Source organism: Columba livia, chromosome W (genome assembly GCF_036013475.1).
Source record: "Columba livia isolate bColLiv1 breed racing homer chromosome W, bColLiv1.pat.W.v2, whole genome shotgun sequence".
Lineage (NCBI taxonomy): Eukaryota > Metazoa > Chordata > Aves > Columbiformes > Columbidae > Columba > Columba livia.
In genome coordinates, this window is record NC_088641.1 from 2,674,594 (window position 1) to 2,700,347 (window position 25,754).

Genomic DNA, 25,754 nt, shown 5'->3' on the forward strand with positions numbered 1-25,754 from the left:
TATTTACGACTTTAGCATTCTCAGCTTTCACCAGTTCTTTTGACAAATTATCTGACTCCAGTTCCTTGAACTGCTTAGTCTCTTCAGGGTCGTGTGATGGTATGGGGGCCCATCTGCCGAGTGATTTTCCTCTCCCCGCCCCAGACTGCTGTATCATCGGGGGTGCCGATGGCACAACAGGGGTTGGGGCAGGAAGGGGATCAAAGACACAAACTGGGTAAGCTTCACAGTTATTTTTAGAGTTCTTATCAGGCTGTAACGCTGTAAAAATTCCAGTAACCGCAGCCCGTTCGGCCTTAAGTTCTTTTAAAGCGGACAATATAAGCTTCCAAGTAGTTGCTAGTGATTTAGCTTTTTTATCTCCGTCGCTAACCTTATCCCATAACTTCTGCCCTATATCGTCCCAAAGTACAATTTTTAAAGCTTTTTCAGCTTCTATCAGGTAGCCGTTAGTTCTACACCAAACCAACAGTCTACAGATGTTACTTTCTTCATATTTAAGTCCTCTCATAGAGAGAATATGCAGGAGTTTAACTATGGCTTCTTCCTCAGAGGATATATTTTGCCCCATAACTTCACTCTTCCCTCCTCCCACTCCCAGCCACTCACCCTTTACGGTGACTTCTTCAAAAAAATGCGGAATGTCCGTACGCCTCCGCCCGGTCTTCAGTCCAGCTGATCCACCTCCGGCTGGGCCGCTCCAGGCTTTTCCCCGACCTCAGTGGTACGCCGTTCAGAGTATCACGTCGGGGTCACCATTTGTAGGAACAAGATAAGGACTCAGCAAAACAAGTCGATTCAATGTGAATCACGCTAAAGCCATTTATTACAGAAACAAGTCTCCTTATATACGTAACTATATTCTAATCACGCGTCCACGCTCCAAGCATGCATTCGCTAAATGAGTATCGTGGGCTGTCCATGCACTGGAGTCTCACTGATGATACGTCCGATGATTCATGCCACGCCAGGACCCCAGTGATTGAGGAACGCCCCTCTTTCTCACAGCAGATTCTGTTCTCAGCTTCTCTAAGAGGCCTTGAGATTCCTTTGAGCCTGACTAATTCAACAACAAATCTTTATCTATCAAAACCCCTCCACATGCACCTGCTAGAGCCACGCCAGCTCCGCACACCCAGCTCCTGCTGCTGGAGTGATGCCAACTCCACATCGAGCACTCAAGATTGGTTTTGTATATTTTGTATATATATTCTCTGTTTATTAGTAGCATTAGTAAAACCCTTTAAAACTCTCCAACTTGAAGTCTAAGTCTCTCTTCCTTTCCTCTTATCTTTCCTATCATCTTTCCAATCTAAAGGAAAGGGGTGGCGGGAAGTGAGGGGATAACAATGAGCGTCTGCCATGGTTTATTGCCACCTTGCCTTAAACCTTGACAGAGACTTTGATGAAAAAGTTTATACACTATGGACTTTTTCAGGAATGCCAATCAGAATATAATACTCCCATTTTGCCAGTGAAGAAGCTACATTCTGTGGAATACTAGTTGGTACTAGATTTGAGAGCCATTAATCAGACTGTGATAAATGTGCACCTGGTAATGCCAAAACCCCCACATTCTTTGACGAATATAGCAGAAAATAACATTTATTTTACCATTTTAGACTTGAAAGATGCCTTTTTCTGTATACCATCGGATTCAGAGAGACAGGAGCTTTTCACCTTTGAATGGGAAACACCTATCACCAGAAGATACAAAACTTGCTGTACTCTTGTAAGAGTCGGTCCGAAGAACAGTATTTGCCTGAACATTGCCATCAGGGATTTGGAGAACAGATGCCCTGATAGAAAGAATTGTACAAGGACTTGGAGAGAGGCCTGAGGGAATTGTGTTATACAGGTCTCTCTGACTTGGAGGCTACAGGTAACGATAGCTGCAGATGGATTCTCACTTGCTGCCTCAGCCAAACCTGCCCCCACCTCCTCCCTGTTACTAAGGCCAACGAAGAAGAGCGTGTGCAGAGGCTCGCTGAGGGTCTTGAGGTCACCCAATGGACCAGTAAGAGACCCCTGAATGTGAGGCGACACAGGCACAGATGGGTTCTTGCAGGTGAAGTGGGGACTCTTTCGGCCTGTGTAGTTAAGCCTGGATTGCGAAACAAAGGCAGAGATTGTCCTCAATCCATGGGAGCAAAACAGGGTGAAGCAGCATAAAAGATGATTCCCGACTGGACATCATTGAGATCTCCCCACCAAAGGATCACGGATCACGACAGAGACCCGGCAGGACGCTGTATGGGACCTGAGACCATAGGGATGCCTTTGGAACTCATTGGTGGTAGGCAATCCTTTTTCCCCCTTTTCTTTTTCTTTCCTTTTTCTCCACTTTCTCTATCGCATGCCGCTTTATGGGCAAAATAATAACGTAACACTGTTTGATTGAATTATAACCCCTTGGCATTCTGGTTGCCTTAATTTTGTGCTTCAAGATCAAGGTAAATGAACCATCACGAGTCCATCACCGAATGGACCATGACAACTCTTTGCCAAAAGGACTTAAGAACAATCCTGCTTTGTCTGCTAACGTACTAGTGGAAACACCTTAGAAGCTTGGCAGGTATCTGTGGTTGTATTGTGCCTGTGACTGTGTTGCTGATTCAAGAGGCAAACTAACTTTGGGACAGCAGATTACTATATTTGTGCCACATGCTGTGGCCTCAGTGCTGGAACAACAAGGACACCGTTGTCTGTCACCTAGCAGAGTGGTGCAGTACCAAGCAGCATTACTGGAACAGGATGATGTGAGTTTGAAAACAACATCTTTGAATCCTGCTACTTTATTGCCTGTATCTAATGATGAAAATTTGGAGCATGATCGTATACTAACTATTGAACAAGTCTTTTCTAGCAGACCAGATTTAAAGAGTACTCCACTAGAAGATCCAGAGTGAACTCTTTATGCAGATGGGAGCATTTTTGCTCTGAGTGGAGAACGACAATCTGGATACACTGTGGTAACTTCAGAGAACATAACTGAATCACAATCATTGCCATCAAATATCTCAGCACAGAAAGCTGAGTTTATTGTTTTCACCAGAGTCTAAGTTATAAGATAAGTTATACACACAGACTCTAAATATGCTTTTGGAATTGTACAGGCACCTGGGACAATATGAAAAGAAAGAGGACTTCTGACTTTACGAGTGTCACCTATCAAACATGAGCAAGGAACATTGAAGCTGTTAGAAGCTGTTCTAAAACCTAAAGAGGCATCAGCAATGCACTGTAAAGCTTGCTGATTTGGACAAATGTTAAAAGATATACAATTGGACCTAAAATGCAAAGTTGTAAGATAGTGTTAAAGCCCCCATCTGGAGAGGTGAAAGAGAGGGAATGTTCTGGGATTGTATTGATAAATTGATCTTTCTGAATTTTCTAGATGGCCTGAAGCTTTCCCATGCTGAATCAACAAAGCTAGAGAAGTAGCAAAGGAATTATTGAATAAAATCATACCAAGGTTTGGCTGTTCCACTTTTTATAGTAGAAATAATATGGATATTTTTACTCTTCTGGGGTAAGATGGGATCAATCTAGCGGAAAGGTAAAAAGAATAAAACAATCTAAAAAAGGATTTAAAAGCTAAATTCTGTCAGGAAATTAATGTAAAATGGATAGATGTATTGCTAATTATTTTACTGAGAATTTGCATTACTTAAAGAATGAGAGAAAAAGTAAACCCTTTTGAAATATTTATGGGAGACCCTATTCAGTAAACTTGACAGGAAAAACTAATCAAATGCATATTTTGGGGACCCAAATGCTCATTGAATATATGTTGTCTTTGGGAAAAACTTTTTCATCATTACATAGGTATATCCAGGAGAAAGCACCTGTGGCACTGCATGTGCCTGTACCGTCCTTCTGACCTGGAGATCTAGTTTATCCTTGGGCCTGAAAGGACAAACCTTGAAAGAGCAGTGGAGAGGACTCTGTACGGTATTGTTGGTAGCTAACACTGTGAAACATAAAGGAGTCAATTCCTGGATTCACCACACTAGATTAAAGAAAAGTACAGAGATTGGGTAGAAATCAGAAGATACCACTCCTTTAACACTAAAACTTAAGAAAACTTAATGAACTGCACTTGGACTGAAATAGGATCTTTTACAGAATTTGATTGTCTTCAAGGAGGTTTGTTAATATTCATTGTAGCATTAATATTAGCCTGTTTTCTTTGTAGGTATTTGTTTAAATGTATTACAGTTACATAAATCTTTGTCCATTATATACTGTACAGCAAGTTCACTGCTAAATCAGGAGAATCCATGGACCCATTTTATGATGATCTGGAAAATCTTGCAGACAGCTGACAAGACCAATTGCTGAGCGTGCACATATTACCTAGAAGAATTCAAATAAAGGGGGTTCTTACATTAGGAATACCCCTCCCTCTTAATATTTATTGGGAAAACACTTCATGTTAATCAATCTAAAAGAATCATGAATGAGTTAGAGGGGATTGGGAAACAGACTACAGTCTTGCATGAGGCACAGAAAAGCAATAACTTCTACAGATTTCAAGAAGTTTGGATATGATTAGTATCCTGGTTTCCTGATTTACATACATAGATTAAGAAATTGGTTTTCATTATTTTATTAGCAATTGTTATATTTGTATGTTTCTATGTTATGTTCCAATGTGTGAGAAAGTGTGCTGCAGTCCCTAAAAGAGTTTAAAAAGGTGAGATTTATTTGATATATATAGATGAATTATTGTCATCACTTGAAAGAATGAGAGAATCCTGCCTACAATTGCTAACCTAAAGATATAGAAATCCTTTCAGTTTTAGTGCTCACACAACAAAGATGAGAGTGGCTTGCAAAACACGTAATCACAAACTATAGACACTATTGACCTTGCAGCATAGCTATTTTGAGGCCCACACAATTAGTTGTCTTGATTTAACACATATCTCAAGACTGTTAACTACATACACTGTGCTCTAGAAAATAGATATGTTATAGACAATTCGACATGACAAATGGAGGTCTTTGCCAATGCAACTGCCCAGAGTTTAAAACAATTAAATAGACAAATTCAAGCCAACATGGAGGTTACCTTATGTCACCATTTACTGCAGGGCGACAATAAACCATGGCAGATGCTCTCTGTTAACTCCCTCCCCCCCCCAGCCCTCCCCACCAAGGAAAGGCAATAGGAGGAAAAGAGAGAGAGACTTGCAAGTTGGAGAAAGTTAAAAATGCTTTACTAATGCTACTAATAAAATAGAGAAAATAATACAAAATATACAAAACCAATCTTGAATTTCCTGGGGCAGCGCAGAAGCAGAGCCGGCACTGGTGGCTGCAGGGCAGGAACCTGGAAGTCCTGGGCTGGACTCCTCAGCAAACCAAAACTGGATTCAGGGATGCAGGGTCTGGAACCAGGCCTCGGATCACGGGCATGACAGGCAGGGTCCTCTTCAGATGCCGGCCATAGTCGAAGAGAGCGAGACACTTGTGTTCTCCCACTTTTGTAGGGTGTATGACGTGGATGGGATGGAATACTTACTTGGTCAATTTTAGTCACCTGTTCTGTTCCCCCCTCCTTGCAAATACGTCCCTCTCACTTAAGGGACATGCAAAATTCTATCAGTGACCTTGCATACCATTGCTTTCATTTATCAGCTCCTGTCTGCAAAAACATGCAGCCAAATTCAGAAAAGTGCAGTTACTTAGAAGAACTTAGCTGAAAGGAAAATTCGCTAGAAGAGAAACTGGTCTTGTTTTTAATAAAACCAGGACACCTTACAAAATAGATTAGCCTTAGATCTGTTACTATTAAAAGAACATGGGGTGTGTGGTTTCTTGAAATTGGACCATGATCACTGTTGTATCCACATACTAAATGTGATGAAAAATTTAAATGGTCAAATTTGGGTTATCAAAGAGGTAGTGAAACAATCACAAGACCTCAGACAAAATATAGAAAGTACTTGGATTAATAAGCTATTATCTCAAATGAGGAATATTTCACCTGCAGGGTGCCTAGCATTAGTGCAAACAGGAATAATTATTTTAGTCGTAATAATTGTGTCTATCATGATTTTAGGGAATGTGAAGAAAGACATAGAAAAAAGCAGTTTGGAAGTAAGTGATCAAGATTATATTTTAATGAGGGTTGAAGCCTAGTGGCCACAAACCCTCAAGAAAAGAGGAGGGATTAATGATACCTAAAATCAGCAATCAGTAATAAAAACAGTTAATAAAAGATAAGGGTCATAGATTTTAGGCACTTGCTAAATTCATAAGGTTCACAGGTGTTGGGTGTTAAGTCACAAGAACCATATTTGTTAAGATAAGCAGGAGAAGGGTAGGAGACAATGCCCTTGTTCTCAGAAGATAAGGTGATGACACCAGCACAAGCAGGTTACAAGCCAAATGACAAAGGAATGTAATGCATATGCAAATGATTTCTCGGAAATGTAATGGATATGTATGATCTGTGTGGATATAATCTGTGTCTTGGAATTGTTCAGGGCCCCCACTAGGCAGAAATTATTCTCATGGGAGCTGACACATAAATAAAGGATTGGTTTTAGAAGTTTCTTCAATTAGCTGATGTGATCTAGACTAGCATAGACTCATTATTGGTTTCAACAGCTCAAAAGACCTCAGAGCAAACATGAAGGAAAGAATTAACATGGAGGCAATCGGAACTAACTGGAACAGTATCAGATAGGGTACACCAGTTTTTGAAAACATTTTTTGTTTGACAAAGCAACCATTTTCTTTAGACTATGAAAAGATTTATCAACTGAATTTTCATTTCAACAGAAAGCTTTTGATGCAATGCCATGTGGCATTAATAAGGCCGGATAAGCTGAGGAATAGAGAGCTTTAAGGTGGGTAAACAAGTAACTGTAGCCGAGCCAGCTATGGACAAGGCAATAACGAAACTATCAGGAGTAAGTAGGATCTGCTGACAAAGTCTGCCGATGACAAACACAGGAGAGTTATTGATTCAGAACTCAGATACCCAATGGAAAGAACTGATGGCAGTGTGTGGGAAACTGCAGTGGGTCTGTGGAATCCTTGACAGAAAATATGAGAGTAGAGATCAGCCTTGAGATATTAAGATTTACCCTTGAGAAGGATGGGAGTAAAGGACTATCCGGAGAGAGGAGAGATGTACCCGTGAGAGAGAAGGGGATAGAAGAATAACATGGATGATAGGAAAATTAACCAATGAGATGTTAGTGCTGTAACTTGTAATCAATAGTGAAAAGACACATGAACTGGTAGAATTGTATAAAAATGCACTTGTAGCAATAAATGGCATCCATTACTTTCATCTTGAAAGAACTTGGTCCATGTTGCTTGTCCGTCTCAACCGCGACAGCAGTGCAACAATGGAGGATTAAACATGGTACAAATAGCAAGATTCGAGCCCTAAAGCCTGCTCTGAATTTGACTGCATACACAGGGTTCCTTGGTGGAAGAAAAGCAGGTGACAACGGACTTGAGTTCTAATCATTGCACTGGCCCTGAACCACTATGGTACAGCCATGCAAGGAGAGAAAATCATCCAAGAGTATATCAAGTGAAATGTCTCCATAGAAATAAAAGCATAAATACCACTGTACAGTGCTGGCAAGACTCCCTCAGGAAGACATATACAATCTTCTTATTCTATATCAAAGTAAAAAGAATTCACAGAAGAAAATGGCAGGAGCAGAACAGGACAGCTTGCTTACTCTAGCAAAATGAACCTTTTCTGTGTTTATTCAGTAGACAGGAGAACATACCACATGAAATAACTAAGGATAAATGTTGGAACGATAAAGGACTCAGCATTCCGATTCAGTGTGAATCATGCAAAGCCATTTATTACAGAAACAAACCTCCTTATATATGCAACTGTTCTCTGATCATGCGTCCACGCTCCAAGCATGCATTCACTGATTGGATATCATCTATGTTCATGAGCTGTCCATGCGCTGGAGTCTCACTGATGATAGGTCCATTGATTTACGTCATGTTGAGGCCTTGTTATTGTAGAAAAGCCTCTCTCCCACAGCAGGTCCTGTTTTCAGCTTTCCGAAGTGACCTTGAAATTCCTTTGGGCCTGGCTGGTTCAGTAAGAAATCTCCATCTAACAGAAACCCCTCCACAGATAAATATAAGAACTGATGCTAAATATAAATGGAGGATGAAAATCAGAAGATATCTAACCATGATAATTCTGTAGCAGTCTTTCAAAAGGAGAAGCAGGCACCAAACCTAACCAGTTTTAGAGAAGGAAATTGAAAATATTATATATATATATGCAGTAATGACACAATATCACACAGTGGCAGAGGGCTGGCCTCTACAGTCCCTTATTGCACTGACATATGTAGTCAAAAACCAGAGGCTGCATTACCTCCAAGTGTTGGCATAAGGATTAACATGGTCTAGACATCTCCAGGAGAGTTAAAGTAATCCATAGTTTACACCACTGTTGCAAGTAGGAACACTTCATACATTCCTCCATTTAATGAAGGCAAATGACAATGTTGTTTAAATGGATTTTCTGCAGCTAGGGAGTTTCTCACCCTTTGAAGGCAGTGCTCACACCAGGACACAGGAGGATTCCAGTAGCTGCCCTGGGTCTTGTTGCCAGCCATGAATCTGGCTTTAGTTCAGCCCATGACAACAGCCTGGTTCACTTAGAGCCTGGACAAGCAGAGGAAATGATGGGCGGATGAGAATAACAGCTGGAACAACTGTGAGAGTTTTTAGCACTGTCCTTCCCAAAACAAAAGGGAGGGCAAAGGGAAAGACAACACATTTAACACCTAGACATCCACGTGCTGAACATCATGGAAAGCCTTTTGCTGGCTTATACTTCACTTCTCTGCACAGCTCTGTCATTTGATCCCTCCTTGAAAGCAGCCAGACCACTCTGAATCTGAATGGGTTTTTTTATTTGAAATATCCAGTATGCATATAAAGAAGCACTGAAAAGATGGAGTGGTAAACATGTAAACAAAACATTCCATCACACCTCTATTTAATTTTTGTATCTCTGATGCTGATGGATGACAGTTTTACACTCACTGTCCAACAAGTGCTTGTCACCCCTAGTAATACAATATATTCACTCACAGTAAAGCATGCTGCAAACAGTTGCTGAAAGATCTTCTCCAAATAATTAAGTTTCTTCTCAACTATGAAACAGTTAGCAAAATAATGCCAGTGACAGAGTAGCATAAGTTTAATACTCTGGATTAAACAAGTCAACAGACAGTATTCAGTCATAGGAAAGACAATGTTTAGTGAAGCCTGAAAAGGATTCTAATAGGAGTTTTGCTTATTAAGGAAAAGCAGCAGTTAGGCTTAAAAGTAATTTGAGAAGTTATTTATCCAAATTGCAATTTGAAAATTTTGCACTTTATCTCACACACAAAAAGTTGTTTCAATGAAGAGAACAAACAGTTATGTACTTCTTTAGAAGAAAAAGTCCACAAAAAACAGACATAGATGCATTAAAAAAATCACAAAGTCTGGAGCAGCACAAGGAAAAAGAAGAACATCCCCAGATCTGTTAGCCATCTCCATATAAATCCATCTCTCCACATAAAAGGCTTTCTAACAATTAAATTTTCCATCATATTTGAGTCCTGTCTACAAGGGACAACATTTACAACCTAGAGCTCTCCTCTACCACCTTCTGTGAAGAAAAAAAAAAAAGAGGAGGAGAGGAACAAAAGTTAATGGATCAGATTTCTGCCATGAGCTCTGTAAAATGATTTCAGAAAGCCAGGTAAACATTTGCTGCAAGTTGATAAAACATTTGTACAGTGGAGAGTTTTCCCATGTGCTTCCTGGGGCATACACCATTAATCTCTATCAATTAATCTCTAGTTAAACTGTGATCAAATTTCACCCATAACTGGACATGCATTAGAACATATGATTTTGAGAGCTGATTTTTAGAGTTGCAGTTCCTGTTTTATTAACTCAAGAATTTTAAGTAATTTTAATACAGAATTAGAGCTATTTACCACACTTGAAAGAGAAACTGTATTTATTACAAAGAAGAACAGATTCGTTCCCCCTGTTCCCTAGACTGCATCCACTGCCTGCATCTGAAGCATCCCCCCTCCTTCCCTCCTCATCCCTTGTACATTTTGCCCCTTATGAGGAAACTGTTAGCTCCCACGGAACACATTTTGTTTTTTGTAAATACCGTAATGCAGAGAGATATTTTCTAGTTTTATAAATCTAAGCAATTGTCCTCTGAGAAAAAAATCCAGAAGTGTCCTAAACTAAATCTCATGTTTATGGACAGGCAATTTCAAGGCTAGTAAAGTTATATGAGAGTCATACTCACAACTTCTGGTACAGACATGATATTTTGTAAGTCTTACAATCAGATAATTCAGTGTCTGCATAGAAGAATCGTATTACTCATTTGCTTATCAAAGATGGAGGGGAAGGAATATCTTCATGGCAACAAGGGCCACTCAAATTGGTTTAAAAATTAAAACAGTTTTCAAAGTTACTGTCTATATAGGTGTAATTGTGCACGTGTGTAAGGAACATTTAACGAAGAACTGTTGTTTTTACATAACTGAAGACCTGGCACCTGACCCCAGCAGGGGGGAAGGACCGAGAGACATCGGACTATGAATTCTTAATGTAAAACACATCCTTTTCCTGGAATATATACTGATACCTGTATATACCTGTATTTACAAGTTAATTTAGGGGGAAGTGTAGCCAAAGTACCAGGAATTCACATTGATAAGGGGAAGGGTATTGTATGCATCGGGGTAGTCTGTAAACCCTGAAGTACTCAACCAATGGGGAACAGGGGAGGGAAATTGCGGCTGGGATTTTGGGGGGATATAAGCAGGGGCTTTTTGCCTTATTAGGTGTGCCTACCTTTAGGTAGAACACCCAGTCTTGCAAAATCGTAATTAAAATATGCTTTGCTGATAGATCCTGCCTGGGCCTATTATATTTGCAAAATAATTGTTTCCTACATGTGCAATCACTAAGACATGAAAAAAGAGAATTTATTTTAACTCAGTCACTAAGGAGAAGTCAAATTACTTTAGCAAACGAAGTGCTTCATTGTAGCTAAAACAAAAACCCTACTTTCCATCTTAAGACATGCCCACATGGATCCTCAGAAGGGAGGAAAGCCTCCAGGACCACCCTGCAGATCTCTTTGTGAGCTAATGGAGGGGAAAATACAAGCAGCAGTACACTCCTGTCTTCTGTATAACAGTCAGTGCCACGGGAATACCACTGCCCCTAATAACCCTCTTATCCTTGAGATGCCTTGGTGCCATCTCAAGGCATATCAAGGATAAGAGGGTTATTAGGGGCAGTCAGCATGGCTTTACCAAGGGTAAGTCATGCTTGACCAACCTCAAAGCCTTTTATGAGAATGTAACAAGGTGGATGGATGATGGGAGAGCGGTGGATGTGGTCTACCTTGACTTCAGTAAAGCCTTTGACACAGTCTCCCACAGCATCCTCACAGCTAAGTTGAGGAGGTGTGGTGTAGACAATAGAGTAGTGAGGTGGGTTGCAAACTGGCTTAAGGAGAGAAGCCAGAGAGTGGTAGTCAATGGTGCGGAGTCTAGTTGGAGGCCAGTATCTAGTGGAGTGCTTCAGGGGTCAGTACTGGGGCCAATATTATTCAATATATTCATTAACGATTTAGACGAGGGAATAGAGTGTACTATCAGCAAGTTTGCTGATGACACTAAGCTGGGAGGAGTGGCTGACACGCCAGAAGGCTGTGCTGCCATCCAGTGGGACCTGGACAGGCTGGAGAGTTGGGCAGGGAATAACCTAATGAAATTTAACAAGGGAAAGTGTAGAGTCCTGCATCTGGGCAGGAACAACCCCAGGTTCCAGTATAGGTTGGGAAATTACATATTAGAGAGCAGTGTAGGGGAAAGGGACCTGGGGGTCCTGGTGGACAACAGGATGACCATGAGCCAGCACTGTGCCCTTGTGGCCAGGAAGGCCAATGGCATCCTGGGGCGTATTAGAAGGGGGGTGGCTAGTAGATCGAGAGAGGTCCTCCTTCCCCTCTACTCCGCCCTGGTGAGACCACATCTGGAATATTGTGTCCAGTTCTGGGCCCCTCAGTTCAAGAAGGACAGGGAACTGCTGGAGAGGGTCCAGCGTAGGGCAACGAAGATGATTAAGGGAGTGGAGCACCTCCCTTATGAAGAAAGGCTGAGGGAGCTGGGTCTCTTTAGTTTGGAGAAGAGGAGACTAAGGGGGGACCTCATTAATGTTTATAAATATATAAAGGGTGAGTGCCATGAGGATGGAGCCAGGCTCTTCTCGGTGGCAAACAATGATAGGACAAGGGGTAATGGGATCAAGCTGGAACACAAGAGGTTCCGCTTAAATTTGAGAAAAAACTTCTTCTCAGTGAGGGTGACAGAGCACTGGAACAGGCTGCCCAGGGAGCTTGTGGAGTCTCCTTCTCTGGAGACATTCAAAACCCGCCTGGACATGTTCCTGTGTGACCTCACCTAGACGTTCCTGCTCCAGCAGGGGGATTGGACTAGATGATCTTTTGAGGTCCCTTCCAATCCCAAACATACTGTGATACTGTGATACTGTGTGATACATTTTGACAGGCAGCTCTGCACAAACAATAATAATAATGAAAAATATACAAAGTGAGGGATACACAATGCAATCTCTTACCAAATGGCAACACTGATGTGCAGCCTGTTTTTCTGAATACTGATTCCCCAGTGATCGTGAACTCCAGACCGCAACTCATGCCAAAACCTCCCCCTCCTGTCCCAGACAGCAACTTGCACTGGAAATGCAATAGCACCAAACCACATGGTCTTGGAGAACAAAGAGCGCCTTGGACTGAGGCAACTTTCCCCCAGGGGAGAGAGAGAGTATTGAATATCCCTTTGGCTAGTTTTGGGCCAGCTGTCCTGGCTGTATTGTCCCCCCAGCTTCCTGTGGAAATTAACCCTATTTCAGCCCACCCAGAACAACCATATGGAAGCACCTTTACATGAATGCCACAGAAGCATCAACTGTTTATCACATCACTAGGTGATGTTCAGGAAAACAGAACCAGGAAGGCTCAGGAATGCCAATCCACACTGGAGTCAGATTTAAGGCACTAATGTCCAGCTGTGATCTTCAATCTCCTTACTCTTTTTTTTTATTTCTCACGTTGTGAACATACCTGTAGTGCTCAAAATCTGCTGAGATGAGCAGCCTCCTCTCACATTCAGTGAAGTCTCAAATCCTCGTGTTTCACTCATTAAAAACCCATTGTCTGAATCATTGTTCTGAATCAATTCTACACTAAAGACTTCATATAAAATGAGAAACTGAAGAGCTGATTACCAGCTTTATGATTTGCATAACTGAGAAGGTCACTGGTACAGAATTCAAATATGGATTGACAGATTGTTTCTTCACAGTAAAAGCACAGCCACTGGAAAAGACACTTGGAATGAGTAACTCTTTCCCGAAGAAAAAGAGCACTTTATTATTCTGACTAGCTGTCCTGGTTTTGTTAAAAACAAGTTTCTCTTTTAGTGAATTTGCCTGTCAGCTAAAGCTTTCATATTAGCTGCATTTTCCTAGAGAACCAGATACATGTTTTGGTAAACCTAGTAATGGAATGCAAACTTATTGATAAGCACGGATGGACATCTCACGAGAGGGGCAACGAGAAACAGGTGACCAAGAAACTGACCAACAGTGTATAATATTCCATTCATGTGAATACTTCATATAAAAGTGGGAGATCACGAGGATCTCGTCCCTTTTCCCTTTTGCTTATGGCTGACATTAGGAGAGGACCTTGCTAGTCATCCCTGCAAACTGAGGCCTAGTTTGTGGCAGAATGCAAACCCCCCTCCCTCCTTCAGTATGGCACATCTCCCTCTTTCTCTGCTACTTGAGGCTAACAGCTTCTTTTGTTTGGCCCAGAGCACCCTGGCTCCTGGGCCATTAGGAGAAGGGAGTGCCGAGCCGCTGGGTGCCTGCGGCCAGTGTAAGGCTTCAGGGGCACCCACAGCCAGTGTGGGGGGTGCAGAGAAGCTTCTAGAGTGCCTACAGTCAGATCTGATCAGATAAAAACGGGACTCTCATCGAGACTCTGCCCATTGTCGCGGTTCTCTCGGAGCACGAACAAGATGCTGCCGCCGAGAATCCCCCTCCCTGGGATGGGGACTCCGCTTGCCTTGCCGCCACGTGTGTAAGTATAATTTCTCGCAGGATTGCGAGTATATTTATACTTTTCGTGCACATATACACGTATAACTTTCTGTGCTCCATATGAGCGCGTGTAAAATTAATCCTCGCAGAATCGCGGGTGTATTTTCCTTCTGTGCACACTTGCACGCGTAACTTTCCGTGCCCAATAGGAGCACGTGTATAAATTATTTCCTCGCACAATCGCGAGTGGCCGCCGAGAGCCCCTCGCACAGTCGCGAGTGTATTTTCCTCCCGTGCTTCCACATAAGCACGTGTAGGATTCCGTGCACACTTGCACGTGTAAGTAAATTAACTCTCGCAGGATTGCGGGTGTATTATAAATTTACCTTCGCAGAATCACGAGTGTACACTTCCCGTACTCACTACGAGTGCGTGTATCTCTTTAAAAATAATCCTGCACCGTGTTTAGGCAAGTGTGTATTTCTCTGGGACTCAGGGACGGCTCCGGCATTGTTTTGGGTGAAGCCACATGCATGCACACTGTGGACCGCCTGTTGTATTAGTTGTATTAGTATCCTCAACTGATATCCGAACCTTTATTTAAATCACTTTTGGAGTGCTAAAACCCTGTTTCTCACCGGTTTAATAAAAGTTGTTTTTGGACCTTGTTGTCCCTTAAATTAACCTACGGGGTGCCTCCGTGACATAGTGACAGACTGAATCCAGCTCCGATTGGCTGCAGAGTCTAATCCAGGACTTTGGGTGCCAGCTCTGCAGTTGCTGAGACATTCAAGATTGCTTTTGTATATTCTGTATTCTTTTCTCTATTCTTATTAGTAGCATTAGTAAAACATTTTTAATTTTTCCAACTCTCTTCTCTCTGTCCTTCTTTTCCTCCCAATCGCCTGTCCTTAGTGGGAAGGGGGGAGAGGGAGGGGCAAAAAAGGGGGAAGTTGGGGGGGAGAGGAGGTTAACAATACATCTGCCAGGGTTTTATTGTCACCCCACAATCTTAACCCTCGACAGATAATTGGCGCCCAACGTGGGGCGAGAGAAAGGGGTAAATTTGGAGATTTTTGGCTTTTCTACTGCTCTGACGTACCTTTCAATTTTCTTGGCACGGTGCCAACTCATAGAGTTGTGATACTTGTGCGTCTGTTTGCTTCAGACATTATTTAGTGGTATTAAGGCAAAGTGAATTACATTGATTTAAAGATGTTATGGCATAAGTTGTATCAGTTATTTTCTACATTGTGTTCAGTGATTCCTTATCTGTGTTGGGCCTTCTTTCTAAATTGAAGTATTCATTATATAACAACAAGAAACTGGACTATGGTCATGATGATACTGTGTGGTTTGTCACTGGTTTATTTCATTATACTGCAGCCGCTAATGAATTTCTACTCGTTTCTGCTTTACCTCTCTCCGGGAGAGATAAAGCAGCAATATGGTTCTGTGTTTGCTAATTGGTCGAGCAAATCTTTAGAAAGGCTGACTAACAATACTTTCATTTTTTTCACTAGGACAGTTTGCAAATGTTTTAGAGAGCTTTGAATATCCTTGGAGCTTTGATAGAACTGTGATGGTGCTATTTGGTTTGCTGAATGTGTGTCAGTTTGTGCTACTGTTAAGAGAAATGAAGTCCAATAGGAGGTTTGCGTCTCTTTTTAGTCCTGAGATTTGCGGTGCGTCTTCAGAAGCTTTAGCAAAAAGCACTCCTAGCCGCTTGAGAAAAAGCAAAACAGCAAAAGCTGCCGCTGCAGCCACTGCCCCCCCAACCGTGGCTTCACAGGATGAAGCTACAGCTCCTCCGCAGAGTTCCTCTGCCAAGGTCGCTGCAGATAACATAACTTCTGCAGCCTCAAAGGTTAACAAGGCAGCCCCCCCTTCCTCACACACCGGTCACTGTTGCTGCTGTAACCACAGCAATCACTGTGAGAGTCATTCAGACTCTGGAAATGAATCAAATGATGGTGAACCCATATCAGCATCAGTTGCCGGTTGTAAGAAAGTCACTAGAAAGACTACCCGTGCAGCAGGTGATGGCACAGGGCCAACATCAACCCAAGGGGCATCATCAGGACAGGGAGGAGATGAAGTGACCACCACTCGGTCCTTTTCTCCAAGTGAGCTGAGAGATCTGTGAAAAGACTTTAGTCGTCGTGGAGGCGAGAATATTTTAACCTGGCTGCTCCGATGCTGGGACAATGGGGCAGAAACAATTGAATTGGAAGGTGGTGAAGCCAGGCAGCTGGGATCTCTGTCAAAAGATTCCACCATTGATAGGGCAATTTCAAGAGAGTCTGACGCCACTACCCTCTAGACCAGACTCCTGGCAGCTATGAAAGTAAGATTTCCCTACAAGGAAGATTGTATATCCAAGTTAGGGAAATGGAATACTATGGAGAGAGGTATCCAGTTCTTGAGAGAATTAGCTGTGCGAGAGATCATCTATTTTGGACCAAACAGCCAAGAGGGGACAGACCCAGATAGAATCAATTGTACACGACCTCTGTGGCGCAGATTTGTACAAAGTGCACCACCTGCATATGCTAAGTCATTGGCAGGAATGGTCTGGTCATCTGGAGGTGTACAAAACATTACTGAAGTGATTGAGCAGCTCCGGGACTTTGAGGACAGCCTTGCTGGTTCTCTACTGGCTTGTGTCTCTGCTGTGGAGACACTGTGTGAAAAATCTGATGACCGATTTGAAAAGCTGTTGCAAGAAATCAAAGAACTCAGAGAAGAGACGTACCATTCACGACCTGTACGAACCTATGTTTCAGCTATTAGGAGAAGGCGTTTCCAATCTCGAGAGAGAGGACAAAGGCAGCCCACAAAAAGAGGTTCACTGTGGTTCTTCCTACATGAGCAGGGAGAAAACATGAATAAGTGGCATGGAAGACCTACCTCAGAACTTCAAGAACGAGTACGTGAGATAAAAGGAAAAACTCCTAGGAAGGTGGCTGCTCCAGTTTACCAAAGGAGCAGAAGAGATTCTGATGCTCTTGAAGGAACCTCTAATTCACACCCAGAGACTGTGCAAAACAGAAATTAGAGGTGCCCTGCCTCCAACCAGGTGAAGGAAAGGGATAACAGAGTTTATTGGACTGTACAAATGCGATGGCCTGGTACAACACACCCCCAGGAGTACAAATCTTTAGTGGACACTGGTGCTCAGTGCACAATAATTCCTTCTAATTATAAAGGAACGCAATCCATCAGTATTGTTGGAGTGACTGGGGGATCTCAGGAACTGACTGTTCTAGAGGCTGAAATGAGCCTAAGTGGAAAAAACTGGCAAAAGCATCCCATTGTGACTGGTCCAGATGCTTCGTGCATCCTTGGCATAGACTACCTCAGGAGAGGGTATTTTAAGGACCCAAAAGGGTATAGGTGGGTGTGGGACAGGATTTCACTGGCCTCAGAAAAACTCCCAGCATTTATCAATTGATAAAAGGAAACGTGCTGGAGCTTGTTGGTCACAGACCCTGGTGACGAAAAACAGAAACAGTACTTAAAGACAGGATGTGCAAAACCCTTTGTGTAGATAAGAATTACGAGTTACTAAGGTTGTCAAGAAGGAATTGCTGCTGCTGCTACACTAAGGAGAGTGCATTAATCAAGATAGCAACTGCCTAAACAAACATTAGCCAATCAGTAGGTATCTAGCAGGAATAACAAACCAATCAACGTGTGACGCGCTGTTTAGGATAGGTATAAAATATGTTCGAAATTATAATAAAGTAGACATTTTGCTTGCATCAAGCTGTGTCCCGTCTCTCCATCACGGCAGGCAGGCATTTGGTATAGCAGCTGTGGACACTGAGAAAACTGAACAGCTGTCTGATTAGCCTGGTCTGTCAGATGACCCTTCTGTTGTAGGACTGTTGATGGTTGACGATCAGCAGGTGCCAATTGCTACCATGATGGTGCATCGCTGGCAATATCGCACCAATCGAGACTCTTTGATTCCTATCCAGAAGTTGATCCGTCAATTGGAAAGCCGGGGTGTGATCGGTAAGACTCGCTCACCTTTTAACAGCCCAATCTGACCAGTGCGTAAGTCTAGTGACGAGTGGAGACTAACTGTAGACTATCGTGGCCTGAATGAAGTTACGCCACCACTGAGTGCTGCTGTGCCTGACGTGCTAGAACTGCAATTTGAACTGGAGTCAAAGGCAGCTAAGTGGTATGCTACAATCGACATTGCTAATGCATTTTTCTCTATTCCTGTAGCAGCAGAGTGCAGGCCGCAGTTTGTTTTCACCTGGAGGGGCATCCAGTACATGTGGAATCGCTTGCCCGAGGGGTGGAAACACAGTCCTACCATCTGCCATGGACTGATCCAGACCACGCTGGAGCAAGGTAAAGCTCCAGAACACTTGCAATATATTGATGACATCATCATATGGGGCGACACAGCGAAAGAAGTCTTCGAGAAAGGTGAGAGAATAATTCAGATTCTTTTGGAAGCTGGTTTTGCCATAAAATGAAGCAAGGTCAAGGGCCCTGCACGAGAGATCCAGTTTTTAGGAATAAAATGGCAAGATGGCCATCGTCAGATCCCAATGGATGTGATCAACAAAATTGCAGCTATGTCTCCACCTACTAATAAACAGGAGACACAGACTTTCTTGGTCATTGTAGGTTTTTGGAGAATGTATATTCCTGACTACAGCCAGATTGTGAGCCCTCTCTATCGAGTGACTCGTAAAAAGAATCAATTTGAGTGGGGCCCTGAACAAGGACAAGCCTTTGAACAAATTAAGCATGAGATAACTCATGCGGTGGCCCTTGGGCCAGTTCGGACTGGACTAGATGTTAAAAATGTGCTCTACACCGCAGCTGGAGATAATGGACTTACCTGGAGCCTCTGGCAGAAAGCACCAGGAGAAACCCGAGGTCGACCCTTAGGTTTTTGGAGTCGAGGATACAAAGGATCTGAGGCCAACTATACTCCAACTGAAAAAGAGATACTAGCAGCATATGAAGGAGTTCAAGCTGCTTTAGAAGTGATCGGTACTGAAGCACAGCTTTTCCTATTACCTCGAGCCATTTGGGCTGCCACACTGTGGCAAGAGATTGCTGCTCGGCTAGAGAGCCTTCCTGTGAAAGTTCGTCATGTAGATGCTCATGTGCCTAAAAGTCGAGCCACCGAGGAATATCTAAACAATCAACAAGCAGATCAAGCTGCTAAGATTAAAATAGCTGAGGTGGACTTGGACTGGCAACATAAAGGTGAACTTTTCCTAGCTCGGTGGGCCCATGATGCTTCAGGGCATCAAGGTAGAGATGCCACATATAAATGGGCTCGTGATCGAGGGGTGGATTTAACTATGGACACTATTTCACAGGTTATTAATGAATGTGAAACTTGCGCCGAAATCAAACAAGCAAAACGGTTAAAGCCTGTATGGTATGGGGGGCGATGGTTAAAGTATAAGTATGGAGAAGCTTGGGAGACTTATTATATTACACTTCCACAAACATGTCAAGGTAAGCGTTATGTACTTACAATGGTGGAAGCAACCACTGGATGGTTGGAAACATACGCAGTACATCATGCTACAGCCCAAAATACTATCTTGGGCCTTGAAAAGCAAGTCCTTTGGCAACACGGTACACCAGAAATAATTAAATCAGACAATGGTAGTCATTTCAAAAACAGTATTATAGACAATTGGGCCGAAGAACATGGTATTGAGTGGGTATATCATATTCCACATCATGCACCAGCCTCTGGGAAAATTGAAAGGTACAATGTTTTGTTAAAAACTACTCTAAAGGCACTTGGTGGTGGAACCTTTAAAAACTGGGATTCACATTTAGCAAAAGCCACTTGATTGATCAACACTAGGGGATCAACCAATCAAGCCGGGCCTGCCCAGTCAGAAATTCTTCGTACTGTAGAAGGAGATAAAGTCCCTGTAGTACACATGAAAAATATGTTAGGAAAGGCAGTCTGGGTTACTCCTGCCTCGGGCAAAGGCAAGCCCATTCGCGGGATTGTTTTTGCCCAGGGACCTGGCAGCACCTGGTGGGTGATGCTTAAGGATGGAGAAGTTCGGTGTGTACCTCAAGGGGATTTGATTTTAGGTGAAAATATTCAATACTGAATTGCATGATGTGAATTGCCATACTAACAGTGTTTAATAAGGTTTTTTTTCAGATCAAGACAGTGATGATGAAAGCAGAGCTAGCTTCTTCGAGTGGTGCCTGACAACTTCTTTGAAGTTGGTGTCTTTAACCCACAAACAGTGGTCATGAGATGCACTAAATGTACCATTTTTTCCTGCCCTGGGAGACTGTCGTGACAAAATGAACTTAATGAACTTTTCAAAGGATGGTTCACTGATTAAGATTAATTACTCCTGTGTATATATGTGTGTATATATAGATATATATATACAGTAGTAGTGATTAATTATATTGTATTGATAGATTGTATTGATAAGGTTTAAGTATTCAGTGAATGGCATATTATAAGGGGTGGAATAGTCCTGGTTTTGTTAAAAAACAAGTTTCTCTTTTAGTGAATTTGCCTGTCAGCTAAAGCCTTCATATTAGCTGCATTTTCCTGGAGAACCAGATACATGTTTTGGTAAACCTAGCAATGGAATGCAAACTTATTGATAAGCACGGATGGACATCTCGCGAGAGGGGCAACGAGAAACCGGTGACCAAGAAACTGACCAACTGTGTATAACATTCCATTCACGTGAATACTTCATATAAAAGTGGGAGATCACAAGGATCTCGTCCCTTTTCCCTTTTGCTTATGGCCGACATTAGGAGAGGACCTTGCTAGTAGTCCCTGCAAACTGAGGCCTAGTGACAGACTGAATCCAGCTCCGGTTGGCTGCAGAGTCCAATCCAGGACTTCGGGTGCCGGCTCTGCAGTTGCTGAGACATTCATGATTGGTTTTGTACATTCCGTATTTTTTTCTCTATTCTTATTAGTAGTATTAGTAAAACATTTTTAATTTTTCCAACTCTCTTCTCTCTGTCCTTCTTTTCCTCCCGATCGCCTATCCTTAGTGGGAAGGGGGGAGAGGGAGGGGCAAAAGGGGCAGGTGGGGGGAGGAGAGGAGGGGGGGAAGAAGAGGTTAACAATACATCTGCCAGGGTTTTATTATCACCCCGCAATCTAAACCCTCAACACTAGCTTTCATGACTGCAAGGAGAAAAGTGAACAAAAAAGTGAACAAAAAATTTGATACAATGAGGCTTACAATAAGGAAGTGACAACTTCAAGCTATAGTTCCAATATCTACTGAAGAGAAGCTGCCAAATTAATGTATACTGTGATTAAGTTAAAAAGACGTACTCATCATTAACCAATTGACATGAGATAAATGTTTTCTGACCACCTGCAAAATGAAGGGGTATTTTTCGAGTTTTAGATCCTTCTGCATGAGAACAGGGAGACGGAAGATTAAGTGATACATTGTTTAGAAGCAGAGTGCCTAGTTTATATTTAACTAATTATTAATAAATGTATTGTAAGTAGGAAACTAAACAATTATTAACAACATAATCAATTATTTCTTAGTATAGATGTATTGTATGTCAAAATTTTCAAAAATTGTAATGCATATGTAATAATTATGTGAATATAAGCAACGCAAGAGCATCCAGTCATTGGAGCACTTATGGAGGATGATCCCCAGTGTTCCCCAGTGCTGATAAAATAAAGAATGCTGCTTAACAGTATAATTGACTCTGCTGTTAAGTTTACTTCTTCATTTCAGTTGGCGAGCCAGCCAGGAGGTCCCACTCTGCCCAGCTGCATGACCTGTTGAGTCAAAGACTCCCTTGGCATGCCCTGGAGATTTCTCTGGAGAGACTCCTCATCTCAATCAGATCGCTGCAGGGGCAGGCAAGGACCTCTGGTAAGAAGGCATTCTTTTCAAAAAAAAGAAAGATGAAGTGAGACCAGTCAGATGACTATCCATATGTCATATGCAGGATAGAGTATACCAGGTTGCTAGCACCTTAAAGGTATACAGTAGTGGAGACAGGTTCACCACAAGTTGCCGCAGAGTGGTTTGTGTGGAAAACTTACTCTGCCGTGGTGATCGTTATGGTGTAAAAACTTCCTCTGCTGAAGTTGTTGTGGTGTAAAGCCATCTCTGTATGTAGCTGTAAAGTATGTTGTAGTTTTGTTTATAGTTATGCACTTTAATGCCTAAAAATATAGTAGAAGCTGCTGTGGCTTTAACTTGTAAGAAGTGTGAGTGTTGTGAACTGATCTATGTTGTAAAGTGTCCTAATTGTGTTGCTGAGTGTTATATAGATTTGAGCTGTGTGCCTGAATTGCTTGGTGTTAATTGTAAGAGAGAGTGGGATAAACTTGGAGTACAAATTGTGAGTATTTTGTCGTGGGTAGCTTCTAGTATTATCTGTGGAGTATTGATATATGTATTAATACTCCTAGTTTGTATTTGTAAAGAGATTAGCTGCGTTGTTCTGTATTAATCATAATGGGAGGACAGCATAGTAGTGGTATTCTGAAAAAGAGCTTGTTAAGGTGTGTTTTAGCTCACAGGAAGGAAACTGAGGAACCACCTGGTGTTAAAGTGAATAGAGAAACCTTGATGAAATATTATAATCAGTGGCCATTGTATAAATAAGATTATGAGGAAAAGGGGCCTCTTAAGGAAACTTGGAGTTATGGTACTTTACTGTTATTCTTGACGAGAGAAGGAAAATGAAGTCAACCTATGTATGCTGATATATTTTTCACTTTGCGAAATCACTAAGAGTGGCAGAAAGAATGTGGTATTAATTTGGCACCACGGGGATCCTTTTGTTTTAACATTGGAAAAGGAGCCGAACAAAGTACAGAGGCAGCTGAAACGATGTTGTTCAGCATGTAGAATAAGACAGAAAACTCCCCTGATGAGAGGGAAGGGTAGGATAGAAGATTATGTGCCCCCACGAGGGGGGTAGAATAGAAGATTATGTGCCTTCACCTTCCAAGGTGGCAGGTGACGAAGCTTCAGAGAGAGAAAAAGAAAACAGGGAAAATAAATTGAATTTTAATTGATACTGGAGCATCTTATTCAGTTTTGAATCAGGTAGTGGAAGCTACAACAAATCAAATATAAATTGAGAAAACAAATTGAAATCATTAAGTTCTTATATATGCCTGGGTCTCCGAAACTGTTGCTAAGATGAGACCTATTAAAACAATTGAAAGCAATAATAATATTTAAACAAAGTGAAATTTAAGATAAAAAATTGAGATTTTAAATTTGGCAATGATTCAAAATGACAAGCAAAGCCAAATACCTCAGGAAATATTGGATCAAGTATTTCCAGGGGTATGGGCTTCAAGAATTCCTGGTAAATCAAAGAATGCAGAACCAGTGGAAATTAATTTGAAACCTGGAGCTGGACCAGTCAGAATCAAAAAATATCCTCTGAAATAAGAAGATAGGGGAAAAACAATCAGTAACTTCCTGCAGTTTGGACTGCTGATGGAATGCGAATAAAGAAACAAGATGGTAAAAGCTATAAAGTTAATGCAGGATTTGAGAGTAATAAATAAAATTACACCCAATAGTATCTAACCCTTACACATTGTTAACCAAATTATGAGACAATCAGAAATAGTTTACTGTGTTGGATTTGAAAGACGCCTTTTCTGTCTTGCATTAGACAAAGAGAGTCAGAAGCTTTTGAGTGAGAAAATCCCCATACTGGGAGAAAAGCCCAATTAACCTGGACCATGTTACCCCAGTGACAAGAACTTGAAGCCTATGAAGCTCTTCCAGGAAATGGACTTTGTGTTCTCCTTATAGCCACAAAAAACAAAGATTGTGTGCAATGGACTGTAAGTTTACTAATTTTCTGATATTAAGTGAGTATCAAGTTTCCCAACAGAAAGCCTAACTGATGCAGCACCAAGTGACTTATATGGGATTCAAGATCTCTGGAGGACAGCGAGAGCTGAGGACAGAGAGAAAATAAGCTATTTGCTGGACACCAGAACGTGCAACAGTAAAAGAGCTCCGGACATTTCTTGAAATGGCAGGTTGATGCAGACTTTGGATTTAGTAGTAAAGCCTTTGTATGAACTGTTAAAAGAAAACACCTCCAAGTTGAATTGGACAGGAGAAGCCAGGAGGGCTTTTTCACAACTAAAAAAGAACTGATGAATGCCCCAGCCCTGGGACTCCCAGATGTCACCAAATCATTTTGCTTATTCTCACATGAAAGGCAAGGCATTGCCCTGGGTGTCCTAGCACAGCAAGTAGGACCCTACAAGTGAGCAGTGGCTTACTTCTCTAAACAAATAGATAATGTGAGCAAAGGCTGGCCTGGATGTCTTCGAGTTGTGGTAGCGGTTGTACTCAACATACAGGAAGCTTGCAAGTTCACTATAGAACAGAAAATGACTGTGTTAGTGTCCCATACAGTCACAACCATACTGGAAAAAAAAGGTAACCATTGGTTATCCCCCTCAAGATTCCTGAAACACTAGGCGGTGTTGTTCGAACAGGATGATGTGAATATTGTCACTACTAACATTGTCAGTCCAACCTCTTTCCTTAGTGGATCTGTTTCAGAGCCTGTGGTCCACAATTGCTTGGAAACAACAGAAGCTGTTTACTCCAGCAGACCAGATTTATAGGAACAGCCACTGGAGGATGCTGAAGACTCCTGCTTCACTGATGGAAGCAACTTTGTCAGGTGAAGAGTACATAAAGCTGGGTATGTGGTGACAACTACCCATTAGGTAATCGAAGCTAAACCTTTGCCTCCTAGGACTTCTGCCCAGAAAGCTGCACTCACACGAGGTTTAAAATTATCCAAAGAGAAGAAAATTAATATTTGGACTAATTCAAAGTATGGTTTTAAAGTGGTACATGCCCATGGAGCCATTTGAAAAGAACGAAGTTTATTAAAAGCATAGGGAAAACAGATTAAACATGATACTCCAATTGGTGGAAGCTGTGCTGTTACTAGAAAAGTTGCCATCATGCATTTCAAGGAGAAACACTGATCAGGAAATTGGCAATACATTGGCAGATTACAGATTATATTGCTAGACAAGCTTCTAAAAAGACAGAGACAGATATGAAAGTAATGTCTCTGATCCCAGATGGCTGTCTCCTCAAACCAACGTCAGTAAACTATATCTTGCACTATGTTACAGGAAATTGTATTTGAATACAACAAATACAGTAAATAGAGTACAAATAAGAAAAACACGAAAAGGGAAATGTACTAGGACAATATTGGCAAATAGATTTCTCCAAACTCCCTAGAAAACAGGGGTATCAATATTTGCTGATACTAACAGACACCTTCTCAGGTTGGCCAGAAGCATTCCCCTGCTAAACTAGTTAAGTGAGAAAAGTAACTACAGCTTTTGTTAAATGAAATCATACCCTGATTTTGGGTACTCACTGTGATGTCCTCTGATAGAGATTGTGGGGGACTACGGTGGGTCCATGGATTCCCTGACGGAGGGCATGGGAACAGAAATTAGCCTTGAAGATATTAAGGCCTACCCATGAGAAAGATGGGAGTAAAGGAGTATCTGGAGATATTAAGGTGTACCCGTG

General features: G+C 41.9%; 1 protein-coding gene across 2 annotated transcripts; it reads left to right on the forward strand.

Annotated features, from left to right (window-relative positions):
- Positions 1-15,108: 15,108 nt before the first annotated feature.
- LOC135577045 (uncharacterized) lies at positions 15,109-20,940 on the forward strand. 2 transcript variants are annotated; one of them, XM_065044684.1, is made up of 2 exons: positions 15,109-18,195; positions 18,415-20,940. In XM_065044684.1, the coding sequence occupies exons 1-2, from the start codon at positions 18,069-18,071 to the stop codon at positions 18,669-18,671; spliced, it is 384 nt and encodes a 127-aa protein (XP_064900756.1). In that variant the 5' UTR covers positions 15,109-18,068; the 3' UTR covers positions 18,672-20,940. The 2 variants fall into 2 exon arrangements, with proteins under 2 accessions (XP_064900756.1, XP_064900755.1); XM_065044683.1 differs by having other exon boundaries at positions 15,115-18,195; positions 18,415-20,938.
- The last annotated feature ends 4,814 nt before the right edge of the window (positions 20,941-25,754 follow it).

Bases quoted from the DNA above. Each gene is read 5' to 3' on its own strand.
- LOC135577045 (XM_065044683.1), top strand. From the start codon at position 18,747: ATGGATGTGATCAACAAAATTGCAGCTATGTCTCCACCTACTAATAAA.